The sequence below is a fragment of the Thermobia domestica genome, chromosome 16 (assembly GCF_964235325.1).
Source record: "Thermobia domestica chromosome 16, izTheDome1.hap1.1, whole genome shotgun sequence".
Classification (NCBI taxonomy): Eukaryota; Metazoa; Arthropoda; class Insecta; order Zygentoma; family Lepismatidae; genus Thermobia; species Thermobia domestica.
Genome location: NC_137469.1, coordinates 65,613,186 through 65,634,874, shown reverse-complemented (window position 1 = coordinate 65,634,874; position 21,689 = coordinate 65,613,186). Strand labels below are relative to the sequence as shown.

The 21,689-nt window shown below is 37.3% G+C and overlaps 2 protein-coding genes across 3 annotated transcripts in view; one reads left to right on the top strand and one right to left on the bottom strand.

Moving 5' to 3' along the window:
• The window catches only part of LOC145673122 (uncharacterized), a 17,750-nt gene extending 3,852 nt beyond the window's left edge, over positions 1–13,898 (bottom strand). The window contains exons 1-7 of one of the 2 annotated variants that reach the window (XM_081742506.1): positions 13,163–13,896; positions 11,591–11,765; positions 7,831–8,079; positions 5,598–5,735; positions 4,549–4,751; positions 2,634–2,793; positions 1,117–1,235 (exon numbers count right to left, since the gene is read on the bottom strand). In XM_081742506.1, coding sequence (XP_081598632.1) covers positions 1,117–1,235; positions 2,634–2,793; positions 4,549–4,751; positions 5,598–5,735; positions 7,831–8,079; positions 11,591–11,765; positions 13,163–13,267 — 1,149 coding nt within the window. In that variant the 5' untranslated portion in view covers positions 13,268–13,896. Of the gene's footprint in view, positions 1–1,116; positions 1,236–2,633; positions 2,794–4,544; positions 4,752–5,597; positions 5,736–7,830; positions 8,080–11,590; positions 11,766–13,162 lie in introns of those variants that run through there. The other variant, XR_014128721.1, reaches the window with a different exon arrangement.
• A 175-nt stretch (positions 13,899–14,073) lies between these two features.
• The window catches only part of BicD (Microtubule-associated protein Bicaudal D), a 62,412-nt gene continuing 54,796 nt past the window's right edge, over positions 14,074–21,689 (top strand). The window contains exon 1 of the mRNA XM_081742504.1: positions 14,074–14,500. Within this exon, the coding sequence (XP_081598630.1) occupies positions 14,273–14,500 (228 nt within the window). The 5' untranslated portion in view covers positions 14,074–14,272. The remainder of the gene's footprint in view (positions 14,501–21,689) is intronic.

The following is a 21,689-nucleotide window of genomic DNA, read 5'->3' as shown; positions in this document are numbered from 1 at the left end:
AAATGTCGAGGTTAACAATATACTAGATGTGTGTGAAAATCAGAACGAACCGTTAAAAAATTTTAAAATGGCGGCCGTTCAAAGAAGCAAAAAAAAAAAAAAAAAAGCCATCTTCCCGTGAACGAGAATCGAACTAGTGACCCTTGCATTACTCAACCTATGCCTTAGACCACTTTTTTTTTTTTTTACATTCACGCCGATCTTTTTTACACACTCATACCACATATACTGATTTGTGATTACCGATTACTGATTTCCGCTTAATACATTCCACAAGAACAACTACGACACTACGCAACACCCAAGCCCAAGGCGAGAATCGAACCCACCAGCCCCACAGCCAGGGGACAGCAACCGAACGCGTCTAACCACACGACCACCGAGGTTTCTCCACTCGAGAAACTGTGACGCGAGGGAAGAAGATTTTTTCTCAGTATTTGTATATTTCAATCTATCAAGAGAAGTCCGTGCAATAGGTCTCGCATCAATAAAATACATGCTAGAAAGAAATCTACCTATCCTTTGCGGCCTTGTGCCAAAAGCTGGTTTTTTTTCTTTCTTTGAATAGGGCAGTTTTTGAAAAAAAAAAAAAGATTGACATTATAAGCCAGTAAATTTGCAAAGGAAAAAATTAAGTTTCCAACATTTAAATTCTTCCCCAGAAAAGCTTCTTTATTTTAAAAAAATAATAATAAAGCAATTTATAATATCTGTTTTCTGACCTTGGGCTGACATGTAATCTAGTTGGTAAAGTGACCGACTGCCAATCGAGCGACATGTGTTCCATTCCCGGTGAGAGTACAAGGAACTTCTCAACTGAGGCTCTACGTCCTAAGGGTTTTCTTCTGCATGACTCTGGTTTCTTATACCGAAAGCTTGCTCCAATATCTTCGTGTGTATATTCGTAAGTACTCTTTTCCTATATACAAACATTTGAACAGAGAGCTTAAATGTAATGCAGCGTGAACAACCACTCTAAGCTTAGAGCCAAACGGTGAATAAAATATTAAAAATGTTACTAGTTTTAAAAATACTAGGCCAGTAACTAATTTTACTGCGCTGAGCTATGCATGTTTTACAGCCTAAAGAGTTAGAAAATATACTGCTTAAGTATACCTGACGTCTTCTTTCCCTTCCTCCGTTCCTGTCCACCGCACCTTTTAACCACCTTTGGGTAATGTGTATAATTCGGTGTGTTGTGACATTATATTCTGGGAAGTTTGCGGCGACAACATCTGGAAAATGCAGAGAATTTAATTTAGAAGTACAAAAGTGGAGCAAAAATGGCGCACTGTAAAACATTAGTATTGACTAACTAACAGTAAAAGATGATCACTTTCTAGTATTCATTTTTATTTTCGTTCTCTTTCCAGTGTGCTTTTCAGACAAAATAACACCAGAAATGCAATTGGCTAAAAGTGGTCCAAAGAACTTACCGATGACTATCAAGGAGAGATTTAATATAGGTACAATAGGTAGACGAAGCATATTTCAAAGCTTTTTTAATGCTTTTACCCATGCTGTACTTCTTGAACTCGAGAAACCAATTACTATTTTTCTCCTCGAAAATGTCCCTGAAAGGGAACTAAAGCTAAAGTAAAATCTCGAAAATACTGCAGGATATTTTCATCAATGCTCACAAAACTATGTTAGGTACAAGTTCGTTGGAGAAGAAAATCGGACAAGGAGAAGAGGGTAAAAAAAAAAAAAAAAAAAAAAAAGAAACTATGGGCAAACATGCGGAAAAAAGAAAAAATATTAAAAACGATTTAAATGGATTTTTTTTATATCATAAGAGGTTTATCATGAGGTCTACTGTTCGAAGAACCTTTATAGTAGTTATTTTATGTCTTATGTGAAAACACACAAACAAACTTTCATCCATGTATTCTAATAAAGGGTATCCGAAAACACAACGTACAAGAAAGAGAATTGGTACCAATCTACAGGTATTGTGTTAGGAAATGCAATGCACCTTTTCTGGAAATAATTTATATATTGCCAACCACTAACTCTTCATTCAACATCAAAAAGTAATTTTTCATGGCCTAAACCAGTAATAAACCATTCTCCCGAACTTTCTTGTATATTCAGAGAATTCCCATTTTTCCCCGACTGTAAACACTATCATGGGTAAGCTCGCTTGCCATCAGACAGTGACACGCAGTGTTGACCTTATAGTTGCTAGCAGCTGGCATTGAAGCAGGCTTCTAAGCTCATTCCGTTACACGGGTTACTATTACTAGTATTAAGGTTCTTCGAAAAGTAGACCTCGTGATAAACCTTTGAAAGTGTCGTTCAGATTCATCAAAATCCATTGTTCGAGCAACTCCGTTTCATTTTCTGCCTTCATCTTGTCCGATACCCCCCCCCCCTTCCCAACCAATATCCCGGAATCTTCAATTTATATTTGCACATTTATAAGGCTCTTATAACAGAAAACAATCCATTAAAGTAGTTATTAATAAAAATGCTCGTTTTTCTATAGTTTTACCCCTCTACAGGGAGCAGAAGCTAGTTAAAAATCTCTTTTTTACCTTCCATCAACAGTAGGACCTGCTAACAGACACAAGACGTAATTAATACTAAAATGTGACAATAGTTTAAGATTTTTTTTTTTTTTTTTTGCTTACCTCGAAGAATTTCAGCCAACAAAGATTTTCCAAAGGAAAACTTGGCGTTACTGCCAGTTATGTTAACTCTCAGAGCTGCTTCGTCTGTCATCAATTTCCTCAGAGCATTTCTTGCACACTGTTCCACATTTTCTCCACCCACTGCGGTCAGCAACCGAATCTGAAACACAAGCGAACAACATTTTTGTGTAAGTATTCAAACTGGTAAGGTACAGATCAACTTTCTGAACTTTCTGACTTATGTTAGAGAAAGGTTATAAACACAAATTTAACTCAGAAAGTAGCCGAGAAACACATTAATTTTTTTAATCCTAGAACAAGGAAGACTCATTGAGGACTTAATGTATCAATTCCAAATCCTTAATAACTAAATAGACTGTGCAAACGCAAAAAAAAAAAAAAAAAAAGTTTTAACTCTATAAACGAGATATGCAAATAATGACTTTTTACTTGCAAAAATCTGGAACAAAAATATTAATGAAGTTTCGTATTTGAGGAATGTGTACTTCTTACAGTGGAATCAGCTACGCAAGTGCAACGCTAGAAATTTCGTACCTGTTTCTAAACAAATTCTGGAGGGAGCTAATAACTGCGGTGCTTACTTCGTTAAAAAAAATTAATATATACATAAAATAATACGTCTTTTGGCACAGGGCCGCTAAGGACAGGTAGATTTTATAAAGAGCCGTCATTTCGAAATTATCTAACGGATCGTTCTGATTTTCACATACAACTAATATATTGTAATCATCAACATTTTGATCAAATTTGGTGCCAATCGGTTCATAGCTGTAGATATTTTGAAATTTTTAAAAGTTCGAATGGGCCGCCATTTTGAAATTTTTCATCCGATCATTCTGGATAACGAACTCATCCGACCTATTAATACAATCAATTCTTGTGTTAAGTTTGGTTTCAATTCGTTAAAAATTACGGCAGCTAAAGCGTTCACAAGAATCGTTATATAGCCTCTATCTATATACATTTGGACTGAGGGTAAGTTAGTGCCAGGGGGGTCATGATCGGAGAAAATATATAGAAATTCTTCGGAATTTCTGACATGAGGATCTCTGCAATAAGCAGATTTTTAAAACTCCACCTAAAATATTAAACACCTAACATGCAAAGAAATAACTGAATCCGAAACTATTGTTGTATCTACATGTTGCATCCTGAATATTGAGAAATAAAATAGAAAGTATATTATATTTACGCGCGTATAATGGAACGGGTGCTACTGGAAAAAAATGTTAGAATTTGAAAACAATACGTAACACTCCAACTCAGAGCGGGTGATAATATACCAATCACTACTCACCTCAATGTTAAAAAAAGAGATAAAAAATAAAATTAAAAAAAAAAGTTTTTTTCTAGTGCCTGCAATACATGCACGGAGCACCGGAGTTTTCGCTTACGGTATCATTGACGTACTACGTATTAAATAAAAATATAAAGGTAACTACTGATAGCAATGTAAAAACTAAAGAAAAGCACTTTCGGCTGTTTGCCATTGTCATCATCTGTTGAAAACGGATATATAAGTAAAACGACTTCGTACGTTTTAAAACCACGCTGAAGGTTAAAAAAACACGAAGAGAATTAAGGATATTATACTGTGGTGATCTCAAGTGGATTAAATCTCTAAGTAATTTTTCCTCTCCAGCGTGTTTTAACCATTCATTAACGCTTTTCCTATGTATCTTTCTTAAATAGATAACCGATGATGACTGTGTCAAAGAGCAGAAAGTTTTTTTTTTTAATGTAATCACAAGTTGGCTTTATGCGTAATACGTTCAGTGGCCCTCTAGGCAAAAAAATCCGGTGCTTCGTGCATGTATGGTACGCACTAGATGAGAATAAGGATAATTGCAAACTGAATATGCACATTATTAAAAAGAAAAACTCACTCACTCACCAAATCGTTCCGTTTGTTTTCATCCTCACATTGTGATTCTACAGATTGTAAATCTTCCACAGTTTTACACGGTAAAATGTTCCATTCAGCAAAGGTAGGACTCACGGTATGAGTTTGTGCAGTTAGTTTTAGTAATAGTGTATTATTGGATTCACAGACTTTTCTAAGAACCTCTAAGCTTTGAAGTATTTTCTTCAGGTAAACTGAAACCAAAAAGGAAATATTCAAAAAGTTTTCAGGAAAGGAAAACCACTGAGAAGGTACAAACGACTGTATAAAACTTCACCCTGTTTTAGGTAGATTTCGAAAGACCACATTCCTAACCATGTTACGACTTCGGAAAAGTCTCTTCATGACTTTTCATTTCACGCTCTCTAGACCTCAAAACAGTTCTTAGTTAAAAAAAAGTTTATATATATATAGTTATTAACTAATTTGTCGTGCACCGTTGTTCTGCCTGTAATGCTCTCGTAGATAAGAGAGGATTACATGGATTATCATGCAACAGCAGCACAGGTAGACAATCACAGCACTCGAACGTGAATGATATCATTTTGAGAGCTCTCATCTCCGCAGGTGTTCCATCAGTACGAGAACCAAATACCACAACGCATTAAAAAATTAAAATTTGGCTTAACAAGTATATACAAACATTTCAACATAAATGCCCGATACGGTTTCGAGTAAATCAGGTATCCAATATATAAAGATGCGCCTTTGATTTATTAAACTGCAAACTTAAAAATCAGTATTTGACAATGTGGATAAGGTTTACACTTCAATTCCATTGAGCATATTATCTATGCGGCAGGGTTTGATATGCATACCACTGAACCTCTTCCGACCAACCATGGTAGATTATGGGAGCCTGGACAGCAAATATGAAATTCTAAACAAATGAGAAGCTCCGGTAGAAGGAGCGCAATTATGATGACCAACTTAGAGGAAATTTTGAGCTCTGTTAATTTAAATTGAGAGAACACAATATTGGAAGGAAGTTAACATTTAGCAAAAGTGCTAGGAACACAAAAATAAATAATCTTTCATACCTGATTCTCCTGGTGAAAGTGCACCGGATGTGTGACTGCTTTTAACACTCGGTGTTGTATCACCTTCGCTACTTGGAGTATTCTGATCATGACTGTTGACGCGAGTGGAGCATGAAGCCACAGCATTACAGCGAGAATCTGTTAAAAAAAAAAAAAAAAAAAGTTCTGACACCAGAATTTAAAGTGACACAAATGCTGCTACCGCGGTCCACTAATTTTCATATCTGTTAATCTCTCCTCATCTAAGCCAACATATTACAATTGTATAGCTTTTTGCTAAATACAAAATGTCGAATCAAAACAACATATACCGAAACATAGAACAATAAATTGCATAGTAACACACACCAAATTAATTAAAAATTTTCACAGAATTATTATCGCCGAGCCTAAGAAGTAGAATATAAAAGAATCTGAAGTTCTCACTCCAAAATCTGAAAGAATAAATAAATAAATTTTAAAAAATGGAACCAACTTTGCAAAAAAAAAAAAAGTATAACTAACAAAGTTTCCAAAATACTTTCTTTCTATTTGAGTGTATAGCTTCGGACTTGATATACAAACTGTAAAAATATGACATATCTGCTGGAGGTAGAACAATGTAGAACTTTCGTTGAAATACAATGCATCTCGATAATCCGACATAATATCCAAACTACTTTTTAGCCCGTATTCAAGCGATCTGTTTCAAATTGTGTAGTGCACGACTAGATAGCCGTAGAAGCCTACTCTTCCAATTTGATGGATATCGGTTGAACAGCAACTGAGAAAAGGGCTGAAAACTCTTTCGGCATCCATTCTCAATATATTAAGTCTTTGCGTCTCCTGTAAAATTTAAATGTTACTTATGCTCATTTTTCAAAGTATGGTTGCTCAATTTTTCCATCATAGGTAACTAACTTGCTGTTATAGCTATGAAATTCTATTTTTAAACAATATTTTCAAAAATGCAATGTATCTTTTTCTGCTCTAAGACCCCCAATTAAAACAAATTCGAACTACAGACCAGTCACACCTCAATCGGAGTAGAGCTTTCGGATGGTTTGTAGTTCAACGACCTATCACCCTGACTGGAATTAGGATATTCATTGACTTACAATGTCGGAATGTTAAATTACTTTTTTTTTTCAGCAAGTAAAGGATTTCATATGTAGAGGTCCAGAGTACATTTTCAAGCAAATATATTTTCGAATAAAATATAAATCATACTTGCATGTTGTGCGCGTGACTCCGGCCTCGAAGCACGATGACATTACTGAACGCAGTGTTTCTGAAAACAACACAGTCTGCTTTTCTGTGCCGAAGTATTACGCAAACCTTCACCATATCAATTGAATGGGTGAGATGTAAAATGAGTTCATTCCATTTGAACTTTTTAAAATACTAAAAATAAAGTGTTCCCGATGAATGAGTGGAAACACTCGTCGCCTTATAATGAAGGGTCTTGGGTTCGATTCCCAGTGAAGATACAAGTCAGTATCCACAGAAAATTTCTTCCCGATTTTCCAGAGTGTGCTGATCATCCTCGTTGATGAATCCCATGTTAAACCACAGGTCCCGTCCGTAGGACGTCATCATCGCATTGAAGGCAATGACAAACAAGCATAGGTTCGTCTTGCTCAGACCTGCCTCCGGGCAGATCATTATATCATCATCGCTAAAAAGAAAAGTTTTGTGGTCACACTATACTAATTTATGACGAATTTGCTGTCTGCTAATATTTCGTAGATTGAATAGTTTATAAGCAACCACATTCATTGTTGAACAGTAAAGTTAAGTTTAGCCATAAAACGGTTTAGAGGAGATAATTTTATTTCTAAACCAGATTCATATAGAACATTTTCCTTTTGCATCTCAACCATGCAGTTATGAACTAACGATGCAATTCAAAAGACAGAAATAAAAATGATGTCCAGTACTCATCTAAATATGGCCTTAAAAACATGAAAATTATTTTACCAGACAATGGATCGAAACGGAACCTTTGGGCTTATATGCCAACTGCGCCACCGAGTCGACTCTCTTCACCGCCACAAAGCTTCCACTCTTTACGTCAGTGTTAGGTGCTAGTTATCTTAGGACCGCTGGAAAGTACTATAACTCATAGTTATACTGGACCGTGACTGAATAAATATTGTATTAAATGTTGCTATAATTTTGTCATAAAACATAGACTGAAAAATGAAAGTCGAAACCAGCAAGCACACAATATAAAAGAATCAGTTGAACCAACCTGTAGCAACTTTAAACACATTTGGAGGTGGTACTATTTCTGTGTCATCACTTGCAAGTTCTCTGTTAACTGCTCCACAAGCATGATCCGATTCATTTGATTCTTCTGATTCATCTTCACAATATATGCGCCGCTTAACGGTTTTTCTTTTCGATCTACGTTGGGGCCCTGGTTCTTCATCCGCTGTTGTTGCTATATCTGAGGTATAAGAGCAAAGTTCCTCTTTGGATCTTACTTTCAGGTAGTCCTCTGCAAGAAATCAATTTGGGCTGTTTTATAAATCTTCCTGTGTATTTATATAGTTCAAAAATAGCAGCAATTGAAATGATACAATGTTATTAGTTCAATGCAATTTATATTTACTGTGTAATTTCAATTTCTAAAAGTACGAAACCTTATTCTATTGGTTACATTTTATGAAATGCATTTTAAAATGTTGAGTGCATTGTCATTTCATTCAGAGCCAATCTACAGTGATTCTCTACAAGGTCTTCTGTGTTTCCGAAAAAAATCTGTAGTATTGGATGGGCAGACAATTCAGACGTTATTTCCAAGCCCCGAATTTGTTTTACAAGAAAAGTGTTGCAGCCTGTTGACGAAAAAAAACAAGTACCATAGATTTTATGCTGAAAATAGGATCGGCCATAACAATATGCATATTAGTGAATTCCTCGTGAAGCATAAAATTCATTGCGCTCACTCCCGGACGTGTACGGGCAACCATGTCCGAAACAAGTTCTCATCGTAACACGTGTGCAGATTTTGGATTTATCCGTAAAAATGTTGTCAGATAAGAAATATTTCAGCTTTGACAAACGCAATTCATAGCAGCGAAATCCGGACAGCAAGTCTCTGGAATACCCACATGAGGATCAGAAATAACAATATACAGATTAATTAATTCCCTGTGAAGAATAAAATTGATTGCACTCACTCCTGGAAAACCATGACTGACTACTGGCGAGTTCACCGTGTCATGTGTAAATCAAAATGTTGCATTCTTGTCGAAATTTAGATCCTATCACGGACATGGTAGTCCGGACATGTCCAGACGCAATTGTGATGGGCATTACGCTTCACAATCAAATTAAAATTGGTATGAGTTTAACGTCCCTTTTTCGCAGCGAGAGTCATATAATACGTGAACCTACAGTTTAAAGTGGATTTCGAACCACCATTTACGGTGAGCTCCCAGCGGGAATCCAACTCGCGACCACGTGCACTGAAGTCAATCGCGCTAAGTATCAGACTACGAGGAAACCCACTTTACAATACATCCACTGATGTATACATAACGTATGTTGAAAATTAATATTCATCATCTGGACACTGTTGCCTGCTGACAATATATATATATATATATATATATATATATATATATATATATATATATATATATATATATATATATATTATTAGCCCGATACGCATGTCTGTATTCCGGACAATTGCTGTCCGGTATTGACTGCTGTGAATTGCACTTTTCAAGGCCAATCCAGTAATATAAAAATCATTCTTGTCTGATAAGATTTTCATGGCTAAACAAAATCTGCACTCGTGTCCGAATGAGTTCCTATCTGTGTACATATGCAAGTGTAATTAAATTTCTACCAAATTTTCTATTTAGTAGACCGTCTGGTAAACTGAACCCTAATTTTTAAACCTGATGGTAATGGAAAGGAACCTACATTTTGAAAATATGGTATTTCATGCATTTTCTTCATGGTAGAACTAGAGGAGTTCTTCTAGAGTTTTACCAGGGCTCTGAGAGTTTCAAGGGGACCTTTTGGACCTGTAATTTTTACTGTTTTGTTTTGTTTTTTTTTTTTTTTTTTTTACTTGGAAATCTTAATTTGCACCCTCCACATAACGTGTGAGTTGCCACTATTTTGTACCTTTATTAACAAATAAGATATAATTTTTTGAACGTTAAGTTTGCAGCTTAGTGTCAGCGTTTACCATCACCTATACTTTTTAACAGTCTTTGCAGTTTTAAGTAATAAATCCCATATTTCGCATTATAAGAAACTGTATTTTACGATTACTAAAGCAAACGAACCTAATTTTAACTGTTTTCAAGCTACAATTCTTACAGAACGATCCGAGGATTTTACCTGTCTCCGGATATAAGTTAAGGAAATGGCGCTAACGTATTTTTTTTTAAAAATATATCGGTTATTAATGAAGATACAACATTGTGGCAGCTCACCATTATGTTGAAATTCAAAATTAAGAGTTCCAAGAAGAAAGAAAGAAAGAAAAAAAACTCAAAACAAAACAGTAGAAAGGTCCAAAAGGTAAATTTAAGCAGTTTGAACGAAGATTGCATGGACTGCAATTTTGTGACGGTGTTGCGGACCAGTAATGTAGAACATTCCCTGGGTTCACTCGAGCAGACGGCTCTACCAAAAACAAAATTTATAGGTAAAATACGATGCCAAACACTTTTCGTAAACGAAGTAGTGTGAATATAAGTAATTTCTGCCATTAGATATCATATTGAAATACATTTTGAATGGGAGTGAACATTTTCTAAGTGTAACTATTTACTGAAGCGGAAAAATACAAGAATGCGAAAAAGGTGGAAATAAACGGTGGGAATGTTCTGTTCGTGTTAGCAATGGTCATTTGCGATGAATATAATGCAAACATACTATTTTATTACAAAGAATTGTGTGAAAAACAGCACCATATTATAAAGTTTTTGCAGCGTTATGGTATGTTGAAACGTAAAATCAACTATGCAAAGTGTGGAAAAGACGAAAAAATTCAAAACAGACGAATTTCTCCTCGCAGGGGGCCATTTGTACCCTGGAAACCAGTGAAGCCGTTTTGAAAGTAAGAGTTATTTCGATTATTTAAGTGTTATTGAAGGTGAAAATTATTGCGGACATTTTATGTATTTTTCCATTCTTGTTTATGCGTATGCCCCCCGTCGCTGATGCGCCTGCTCCCTGCAGCGCTCCTGCACTGACTCGGTTAGATGGCATTCCTGCTTTTAGTGGCCACCTAGCACAAGTTTGTTCGTGGTTTATGCATTAGCTCCTCATTTAGTGCATGCTCTGCAAGAAGAAATCGGAAAATGCAATAAATGTGTGAAAATTTGATAGAGGCGTCTGCTCGAGTAATGCCCTTCCCTTTAAGGGTTGCTGCAACAGGAGAGCAATACACTCTCCATCCTCTCCTTTGACTCACGTTTCACTTGGTTTAGCACCTTTTTTGGAACTCTCATAGACCTTGCATACAGGAAGACACGGGTCCAATTGGTCAACGCTCCTGCGTAAAACAAGCGAACCACAATTATAACCATTTCATGAGTTTATGAGTGGTCTGCGTTCTAGAACAGCTTTAACTAACTTTTATTTGACAAGGGTGTAAAATAAACTGACCTCATATATGCACTAGTACGAATTCTATTAGTTTTCGAAGTACAAGGGCCTAAATGTGTTACGGTAATGATCTTTACACCATAAAGGAGTTCATTTTATCATTTGTAAACCAAACTTTTTAAAATTTACCTACCTAAAGCCAATAGTATGTAGCCTATATGGGGGTCGGGCATCTACACCCTTCGCCTTTATTTGATTCACAATATACAGGAAGTATGTGCATATTTTTATTTCGAGGCTATAACTTTTTTTTTTTTTTTTTAGTGTCTTCAAACAATTTAGTACATTTCTAAATACCCTATTCTACGCAAAGTATACAATTTTCATCGATTTGCTCCAGCGAGTATAGCAAGTAAATTTTAAAATCTTACCATCAGTGTATTTTACTGCCACTTCGTAGATATCCCATGATCTCTCATCTGGTTCTTCATGGAATATAATATGTCTTTGTCGTTTTGTTCCAGCATATGGTGGCCATCTTGCAATTTCTTTTCCTTCGTGTTTAGATATCCAACAGTTTGGTATAGTAGCTAATGTATCTTCTTCCTTAAATATAATACAAGAAAATAATTTGCACATCTTGCCACTTGCCCGCCACACTTGAGACCCGCATGTAAACAACAAATGAAGTCCTCCTTCCGCATGCACGCGGCGATGTTGACGCGTTCCTTCCTCGGCGAATCGAAGAAGCGCGGACTGCAACGAAGTACACGCTGTTACGTGGTGGCACCGTCACTATGCCGCTGCTTCATATCTCTATCCGACTTGTCGGAGATCCGCCACCAGCGGCCCACTGGCGATACTCTTCGATACGTCGCTGTGGCGACGAATCGACCATTTCCCTGCCAGTGGCCCACTGGTTTTCAGCGACTCTTACGGCATGGGGTCGTTATGTCACTCTGCGGCTAAATGTGGTAGTAGGGTGGGTATGGTAGAAGTTCAATACCTTGGACAGCCAAGAATGAGATCACAACATTAGCACGGTATGGCTGAGTTGTCCATGTTGAAGACGAAATTGCTATTTGACATTTGTGGTCGTTTCTCAGTCAATTTTGGAAAAAAATTCTGTATATAAAAGCGTACGAAAATCCTAGCCCGCAATTGTATAAACTTTCGCAACAGAGGAAAACAATATCACTCCCTGAAAATTCCTTAATATAGTATAAGTACTTTCTCATTGGATGGCACCTGACGATTTTTTTTTTTTTTTTTTTTGGAGAAGGGTGATTCTGTGTGTTTTCACTGCATCGACTACCTTTTTAGTTCTGAGTGGAATAATGAAATCTATGATTCATTCAATGTTACAACATTTTCCAAGAAATTGGGCCCGTCTCCTCTGAAGCATGTCAAATTTGCAACACTTGACCGAATCCTTGCCTCTTTTGATCATCATTAAGTATTCGTGGAACCCAGTGATGCTATTCTAATTTTTTAACAACCGGTTCTCTCTCTTTCTATAGAAATGGGGTGACGAAATTATGTCGCACTTCAAATATCATGGAAACGAATTATCCAAGATAGGAGCTCGTCAAAAAGTATTTTTTAAAAATTCATCCAGTAATGGATCGACAATTGTTAATAATGGTATGTATGAGATTCAAACATAAATAACCCGTATATTAAACGGAACCAGGCCCTCCAACCGGCTCAAGATTCGGGCCGGGCCGTCTTCTGGCCTGGGTTCGCAGGACTCTGACTTAAATGTTGCCGTCGTCATAGACAAAAGATGAGATACAGCTACAATTCCATTTTTTAAATATCACATAATTTTAACATCCTAACATAATGCTAATATTCGAAACTTTAGTGGGCCCCTTTTTGCTCTAAGCCTCCCCGTATTGCGGCCTGTTAGTTACGCCACTGGATGGAGGTCTCCGTTGCCACCCAGCAGTTACTTTTCTGAAATTACAAAAAATGTGGAGTTAAGAATAAAAGACACTTACTTTTGGTGTGCCCCTCGTACATACAACTGTTGATTTTCTGTAAATGTCAAGGATATGTTTATATAAACAAATACGAAATAACTTGGAAAAGTCTTCAGACTTCATGCCAAAATGTTAGTACTTTTTGCGTTTCCAAGTTAACTTTCACTGGCCAGGTCACGTGCTAATCTTCGAAACTTTAGTCGGTCCCTTTTTGCTCTGAACCTCCCTGCATTGCGGGCCTGTTAGTTACGCCACTGGATGGAGGTCTCCGTTGCCACCCAGCAGTTGCTTTTCTGAAATTATAAAACAAAAATATGGACTTAAGAATAAAAGACACTTAGTTTTGGTGTGCTCCTCGTACATACAACTGTTGATTTTCTGTAAATGTCAAGGATATGTTATATAAACAAATACAAAATAACTTGGAAATGTCTTCAGACGTCATGCCAAAATGTTAGTATTTTTTTGCATTTCTCTGTTGACTTTCGCTGGTCAGGTCACGTAGAAAAATAAATAAATAAATAAAAACCGCAAGAAAGTAAGAGGAACTTCCTTTTGTTTTGTTTCTCTTTCTGTTTTCTTATAATTTGACAAAGAAGTTGAGACTTGCCAGAAAACACAAATAAACTGTTGTAGATACTGATAAAAGTAATTTAATATTTGGAACAATTTTTGTGATAGGATACGGAATAATTTCCATTCCTTGGTTCCAATTTTCCGTAGCGGACGTTAGTCGTTACTTGTTTCTATAATAACAATGTAAGTACATTTAATATCTTTCGACATGGAATACTATTGTAGTTTTTGAAATTACATCATAAAATAAAAATAATAGAAATTTTAGTCGAGAGAAAAAGACGAATATTTCTTCCCTTTTGCTGAAAATGTTTAGAAAATATTTTCGTAAAGGATGGTAAATATTTAAGGTAGTAAGTCCCAATTTCCGGTTTGTGACAAGAGGAAGGGGGTCCGTGTAACTCGTTATGCGTGACTTTATGATTAATAACAGCACATTTGTTTTAATGTGTCCATAACTAGGTTGATTTTTAACGTAATAGACATGTTGCTAGTATACGTTATTGCATTGTAATAACCCGTCTTCCTGTAAGAAATAAATCGCCCAAAACAATGTCGACGACAGGCACCTACGATTCAGATGAGCATACCACCATGGAAGAACTAAGACAAGAAATTGAGCGATTGAGTCGTGAATTAGATCAGGCAAGCAGTGAAAAAATTCAATCAGCACAATACGGACTAGTTCTTCTTGAAGAAAAAGAAGCATTGCAACAAAAGTGTGAAGAATTAGAAACTCTATTTGAAAATACAAGACATGAACTGGATATTACTCAAGAGGTCAGTAGCAGTGTCGGTCTGAAAACCTTGGCCTTTTTTCTAAACCCTCCGGTTTGTGTGTCACTAAGGTGAAGGGATAATAAATTTGTTATTTCTTTTGTTTTAGGTGTTTAAAGCTCCGAGTTTAACTAGGTGATGGATGGTAATTGTAGTGGTAGGTGTGCCACATCATAAGATGGATGTATAGAACCCTTTGTTTATTTTAGTTAATTAATCATTCAGAGAATTTTAACCATATTCATAGACGAATTAATGTCATTGTTGAACAAATCTAGCATTGGTAGCTTATTTGCTTGCCTTAACTGAATAACAATAATGCCTATTATGACCATACTTACATAGTTAATAGATGATTCGGTATCGTAGGCGCCGACTTTCAAATTTTTTAGTGGGTGGTTACGCTTCGCTACTTATAGATAAATCACCATATATTTTATCGTTTTGAAATAGAGCCAATAGACCAGTATATCGTAAGGTGGGGGACTCTGCCTGAGAAGCGTGAAAGATCTTCATGGGGGCACAGACTTCTGAAATAAAATGAACCGTGATATTAATTTTTAACTGCAAAGGTATTCAATTCTTTCTATACGATTACGTAAACTGAATATTGAATGAAACAAATTAAACACTGAGATTTTGTTTTTCCATTTCAAATGTGTTTAGCAATGTAGGCCAAAGGAAAGCGACAAAAAAATGTAAAATAATAATTCCAATCAAATATGTAAAACATTATAGAGACTAACTTGAGTGAAAGCTGAAAATTACAACTTTTGTATTTTATACAAACTTTTTGGTGCACTTTACAATACATTCTTCAGCTGCTTATCGTTAATAGTACCGCTTTAAACAGGTTAGTAAAGCAAGGTAGGGATAGATTAGGGAAGTTTGAACCAACATGTTAAAATTAATCGGTGATACATATATTGCCCACATGTGAACCAATGCTTTTAGCTTAGCTTAGAATAAGGTAGGATAAGGGAATGGAATTTAGTATCTCCCCAAACCTATCGACGGCTCCGGAACCGGTACTGTGACGTATAGAGAACAGTTTTAAATGACCTTGTTTATGTGTATACACACCATCGCTGACGCGCCTGCTCCTTACGAACACATCCTCTGGCTATCGCCCCTCTGCTGTGTTACTGTCCTGGGCTTACTACCGCATCGCCGGACCAATTTGGAAATCGATAGAAGTACCAAAATGTACTCCATTCGGTTATATTTAGTTGGATTACATTAAGTTCCTTTAGATTACGTTATTAGGCGTGCAGTTTTACTACTCGAATTATATACTACGACTAGTATAAGTAGTAGTAGTAGTTGGAACGGGGTAGAAGCCCCGCAGGGGTTGGTTGGGTTATATTCTGAACATGAAATGGGCAAATTAAACATTGCCCAAATTTTTCTGTACATTTTACAATCTATGTATCCGTGTTGTAAAACAAGTGTACCTCTCCGCGAAATAGCCCATCCGCCTCCACTTACTTCAAAAACAACCCCTTTCTTAACTTCTACTACTTCTCTTCTCTGACTTTCACTCATTCTTCCTCACAAACTTAAATAAATTCTTCAATTGACCCGGTAAATTTCCTAAAATTGGTCAGGGAGATACAGCAGTTAACTTCTGCCCCCACTTGGTTCAATAGCATTTATGCTTTTTAGTGGGCACCTAGCACAAGTTGGCACTGCAGTTCTTATGCCATACATACACACTATAATACTCATCACAATTACAAATAACGAGTCGTAATCAGTACTAAGTGAGCCAGAGTCACTACCAAGTAATTTGGAGGAGAAACTAAATAATACCCGGATAAGGTGTGTTAGCTTAATTTAGGTTTAAATAAATCTGGTGCACATCTGCGGAATAAAATTCATTAATTGAGTGTAATTTCTCATGTCTAAGAATACCGACTGGATCGGGTATGTAAAGTTCAACCAAGTCTTTTTATATTTTGTGAAAACAGGAAATAGCAAAGTCACCCTCTAAGTTACGTAAAGGAATAGTTTTTGAAATACACTAATGCTCTCAGTGTCACTCGCTATAAGTGACCTGAGCACTTTATACTGGCATCGTCACCCAAGTAATATGCATACATATTACTCAATATTAGATCACAACCCAATCACAATGCATAAAACCATTAATCATTAAAGACACTTGCTAAACTGTCAATTCGTTAATAAACAAAGCTGTCTCGAAATACGTGTTAACGGGATCAAAACATTCTGAGTGAAGTTAGGGAAGTACAGTGAACTTTCTCTAATCGGGCCGTTTGTACTCCGGTCCGCCCTTCTCTGTTGAACTCTTTGCAAGCATGGAAGGGGAGTCGCAACAATACAGTTTCTTAGTTTTCCGCCTACCTCATCTAATACAGTGCGTTTCGGCGATCTCGATAACCCAACAGAACGTTATCTAATATATGACGGATTAGTAAAACTCAACCGATCGTAGTCTTTGACGTGGGAGACCCGGGTTTGATTCCCGGCGGGAGCTCATGTGGTTCGGATTCCATGTTGTTAGTAGGTCCACGTCTCATATAGCCTCGCTGCTGAAAGGGACGCTAAACTAAAATCAACTCAACCGACCGTAGTTCAGATCGATGAATAAAGCTGTCACCTTGCGTTTTCGGGACATTCAGGTATGGTGAAGACTTTAATTTCTTCTACACCCAGTGAAACAACATAATCATTACTCGATAAGCGAAAAAATAACTGTAGAAATCAGCATAATTTCTGCTTGTTTAATCGATTAAGGTTATAAACGCAGGGTTTCTACTCGTCCTGGAAATCGTGGAAAATCTGGAAATGTCCTTGAATTGATTGTACCCTGAAAATGTCCTTGAAAATGGATTTCTGTCCTTGAAATTTACAGAAATACTGAATGTCAGATTTTTCATAATTATAATGAAGATTTTAATTGATTGCTATTTTTGTTTGCTATTTCTGTTTTCGTGCTGAATTTGTCATGATCTTGCATATGTGGGTAGTTGGTGGGCTTGCTTTCTCTCAACAGGATGGTTGGCTAGGAGAACTTCTTTCTTCTTCTTTCATTCACTTGTATGTCAACCCATTCTTGGATGCTGTCTTCACTAGCACTATCCTCCAGAAACTATACTTTGTACCAGTATCAATCCTCCATTATCAGTCTATTTTCGCAACCACACTTTTCATTAAAATTTACTGAGCAGTTGAAAGATGCACTTCCTGGGTATAAGTTGGACCCTGAGAGGCTGTATTGTTTTTACACAAAACTGTTGGGTGCTTCGGAAGATTTTAAAGCTTTGTTGTTAAATCATAAAGAAGCTTCTGGTTTTATCTCATGGAGAAGCTGCTGTCGAACAAAGGCTACAGCATAAATAAAGGTCTGCTTGTTGAAAATATAAAGGAGAAATCATTGGTCGGTTTGAGATTGGTGTATGATAAAAATTTCTCATAAGGGCCTTACTTCAATCAACATCACGAAAGAAATGTTGCATCATGACTTCCAGGCAAGGTAGCGCTGTATGGCAGAGCTGGAGAAAATAAGGACTGTTGAAAGAGAAAGTGAAGTGCAAAGCAAGATTAGAGATAAGTGAAAATGCACACCAGCTGCAGAGAAAGAAAACAAAATTGATGGAAACAAGTGAAGCTTTGGAGACTGAAGCAAACCAGCTTTCATATGAAGCAGAGCAGAAGTCTTGCGTGACAGTCAAATGCTATCCGTAGAGCAGCGTCGCTAAAGAAAGAAGAGATTATGTCTATAGATGAGGAAATCACACAACTCCATACTCAGTTGTGAAACTTCTAATATAATTCCTTTTTTCCCTCTAATTATATCTGTCACACTGTCACGCAATGAAGATGCCATGTACAAAAAATATTTTTTGTTTGTAAATTTGTTCGGTCCACAATTAAACTGTCATGAAGAAAGAATGAAAATACATGTGCTGGATATGGGTGTATCGAGTGGCTATAAGGGTGTTCGGAGGCCACTAGCAAGAAAGATAGAAAAATAAAGAAAGCAGCACATCATGCTCCGCTTTGCATATTTAATTATTGTGTGTTAATACTGTACTTGCATTAATATTAACTTCATAAGCTACTGTAGTTCTCATTTCACTGTTGTGAGTTATGAACCTACAGTTGCAATCTTCTTATACCTTCCTGTGTCAAAGTTCTGGAAACATCCTGGAAATGTCTAATTTTTTTTTTTTGGGGGGGGGGGGAAGAGTGGGAATTCTGTAAACCTAAAGTTGACGAAAACAATTACTAAAACATATGATAAGAATATACTTACTTTAAAGTAGTAATTTATATGGTTTACCCAACATTGTTAGGGTCGTGAAGTCTAGGAGGCTTAGGTGGGCGGGTCATGTAGCTAGAATGGAAAAAAGTAGAAACGCTTTCAAAGTCTTGACTGGAAGACCAATCGGAAAACGACCATTAGGAAGACCTAGGCGCAGATGGGAGGACAATATTAAGATGGATCTCGCAGAGATTGGAATACAAAGTAGAAACTGGATGCAGTTAGCTAAGGATAGAAGTCAGTGGAGAGCTTTTGTGAGCGCGGCATTGAACCTCCGGGTTCCATAGGCCATAGAGTTAGTTAGTTAGTTAAAGTAGAAATAACATGTTAGTATAGAAGATTATGGTTGAGTGGCAAACCACCCGTACTTCCCCAAAAATTTAACTGAATGGTAATATCAACACTGTTCTACTTATTTAAATATAAAAGTAACCAAAGAAGTTCGGTCGCTTTTTCTGGAGGTCTGTATTCTATTGGCTTTCACACCGTGAGTTTAATTCGAATGGAGATAAGGCGAAGGTCAGTTGTTGGTGTGGGTATATTCAACATACTACCTGGTTGTGGCAGTTCAATTACACCATGAACTTGTGTAAGGACAGAGTGAATATGGGACCTCTACATAGCGTCATAAGGGCGTATATGCTCTACGAGTTCAAACTGGAGTCAAACGCCGCTTAAACGGGGCAGATGATATGCCAGATGAGAGTGTCGTGACTACGTGGACAGTGCATCAGTGGGTTAACAAGTTTAAGGACGGTGACGAACCACTCGAAGACGCACCACGTGTCGAAAGACCAACACATGTACAAAATGATCTTCAGACAGCAATTGAGGCGAACAGTGGTCAGACATGGGAGGAACTGGGATTACAATTCAGTGTGAGTGGAGAAACAATTCGGTAGCACCTCCATCAACTTGGGAAGCACCACAAGTTGGGTAGATAGGTCCCACATGATTTAACTCCGAGTCAAAAGGCAGCGTTAGCAGACACTTGTATTTCTTTGCTTTCTCGTCTAAGGAAGGAGCCATTTCTGGACAGGGTGTTGACATATGATGAGAAGTGTGTCCTGTACAAAGCTCCACGGTGCCGTAATCATTGGTTAGCAACCCATGAACCGGTTACAAAACAGCCGAAACCAGCATTGCACCAGAAGGTCCTCCTGTATGTTTGGTGGACTGCTCGTGTCATCGTGCATCGGGAACAGCTACCAGCTCTTATCGTTGGTCAGAACATCAGTGCAACTAAAACTGGAGCAGGCACTTCTGAATCGCAAAGGGATTCTTCTGTCACAGTGCAACGCTACGCCCCACGTGGCTAGGATAATCTGGAACATCATTCTTCGCATTGGATGGGAAACACTATTGCATCCGCGGGGGCTCAGTGGTAGAGCGTTCATCTCTGGTGCTAGGGGTCTCGGGTTCAAACCCTGCTCCCGCCAAGTAAACTCTGTGGTGGACAAACACCGTGTGCGTGGGTTTTCTCGCGGTTCTCCCGTTTCCTCCCATTTTCTTCATTCCACCATTTCATTCATCTCTCATCATCACCGTCTCCTTTAGCCTAACCGGCATAACCGTGGGACGTAAAACTAAAAAAAAAAACTATTGCATCCGTAATACTCTCCAGAGATTGAACCGTCCGATTATCACCTGTTGCATTCCTTCGATAATCACCTTAGAGGACGCAAGTTCAAATCCCTCGTAGAGGTGCAAAATGCACTTGATACTACCTTCGCTTCACGGCCCACCAAGTTCTACCGCGATGGAATCCATGGCCTTCCGGAACGTTGGCAGAAGGCGGTCGATGCTAATGGGGACTATTTTTAATCTTCCATTTACGTCTTAGGGGACATATCGATGTTCGAAGATGGTGGGTAAAAAGGCGATAGAACTCCCTTGGTTACCTTTATATATAAGACGATAAACTTCGCACACCAAAGTCATGGAACTATTTTCGTAATGTCTCAAAGTACGGCAACTACGAAACTGTATCCGAAATCTCCAATGGATTTTTGAGCCCAAGCGCAGTGGGAGCACCCATATAGTTGGCAGCTGTTTTTGGTACATCTTATTGCAATAAGTGACAGGATTATTGTCTGAAATAATTTTTGTTTTCGTTGGATTGTATGTGTGAAATATCTTCTTGCTGAAAAACACAGATTTTATCTTTTGCACATAGCTTCAGTTATTATTAGTAGCGAACTAGTTTATGAAAAATAAATAAATAAACAAAAACGGCTTTTGAAATTCAGTCAAGTATTTATGATCGGCAGTTTTCTTTCTTTTGTTCCTATGGGTATTCATATGAATAAAACACACTATGAATTGATTCGAGAAATCTATTTCAAAAATATACGTAAGTTAATAAATGAAAACTACTAGTGGGACATAAGTAACCTACTTTAATTTCGTAAATAGTATACCCCGATTCCAGTAATATTTATTAAAGAAACTAACTGACGTAATTATAGTATGAATATTGTACCAGCGAACTGATTCACCTGGAACCAATTCCTCGAGCAGATTAGCAGGTCCGAAAGACTGATCTTAAAATGTTTCGAGAAACAGATTCTTACAAGGGAACCTTCCGAAAATGATAGCTGCAGTGAAAGATGTGACCTATGCCAATTGAAAGAGCTGTAACAGAGATGAGCATTTCCAAAAAATTAGCTGCCCATAGCAATCGGTTCAAGAAATATAAGGGGTGGAAGTTCGGGAAACAGTAAGGTTGGACAAGGGGGGAAAAGTGCAAATTCCGCAAAAAGGGGGCACGGCAAAATACAATGCTGACAAGTGATGTATAGAAAGAGACTTGCCACAATAGGCAAGAAATGAAGGCCACCAGTGGGGTTAACAGTGTTGTCAACTGCAATGAAAAGTACATGTTTTGCAAAGAGCACTATA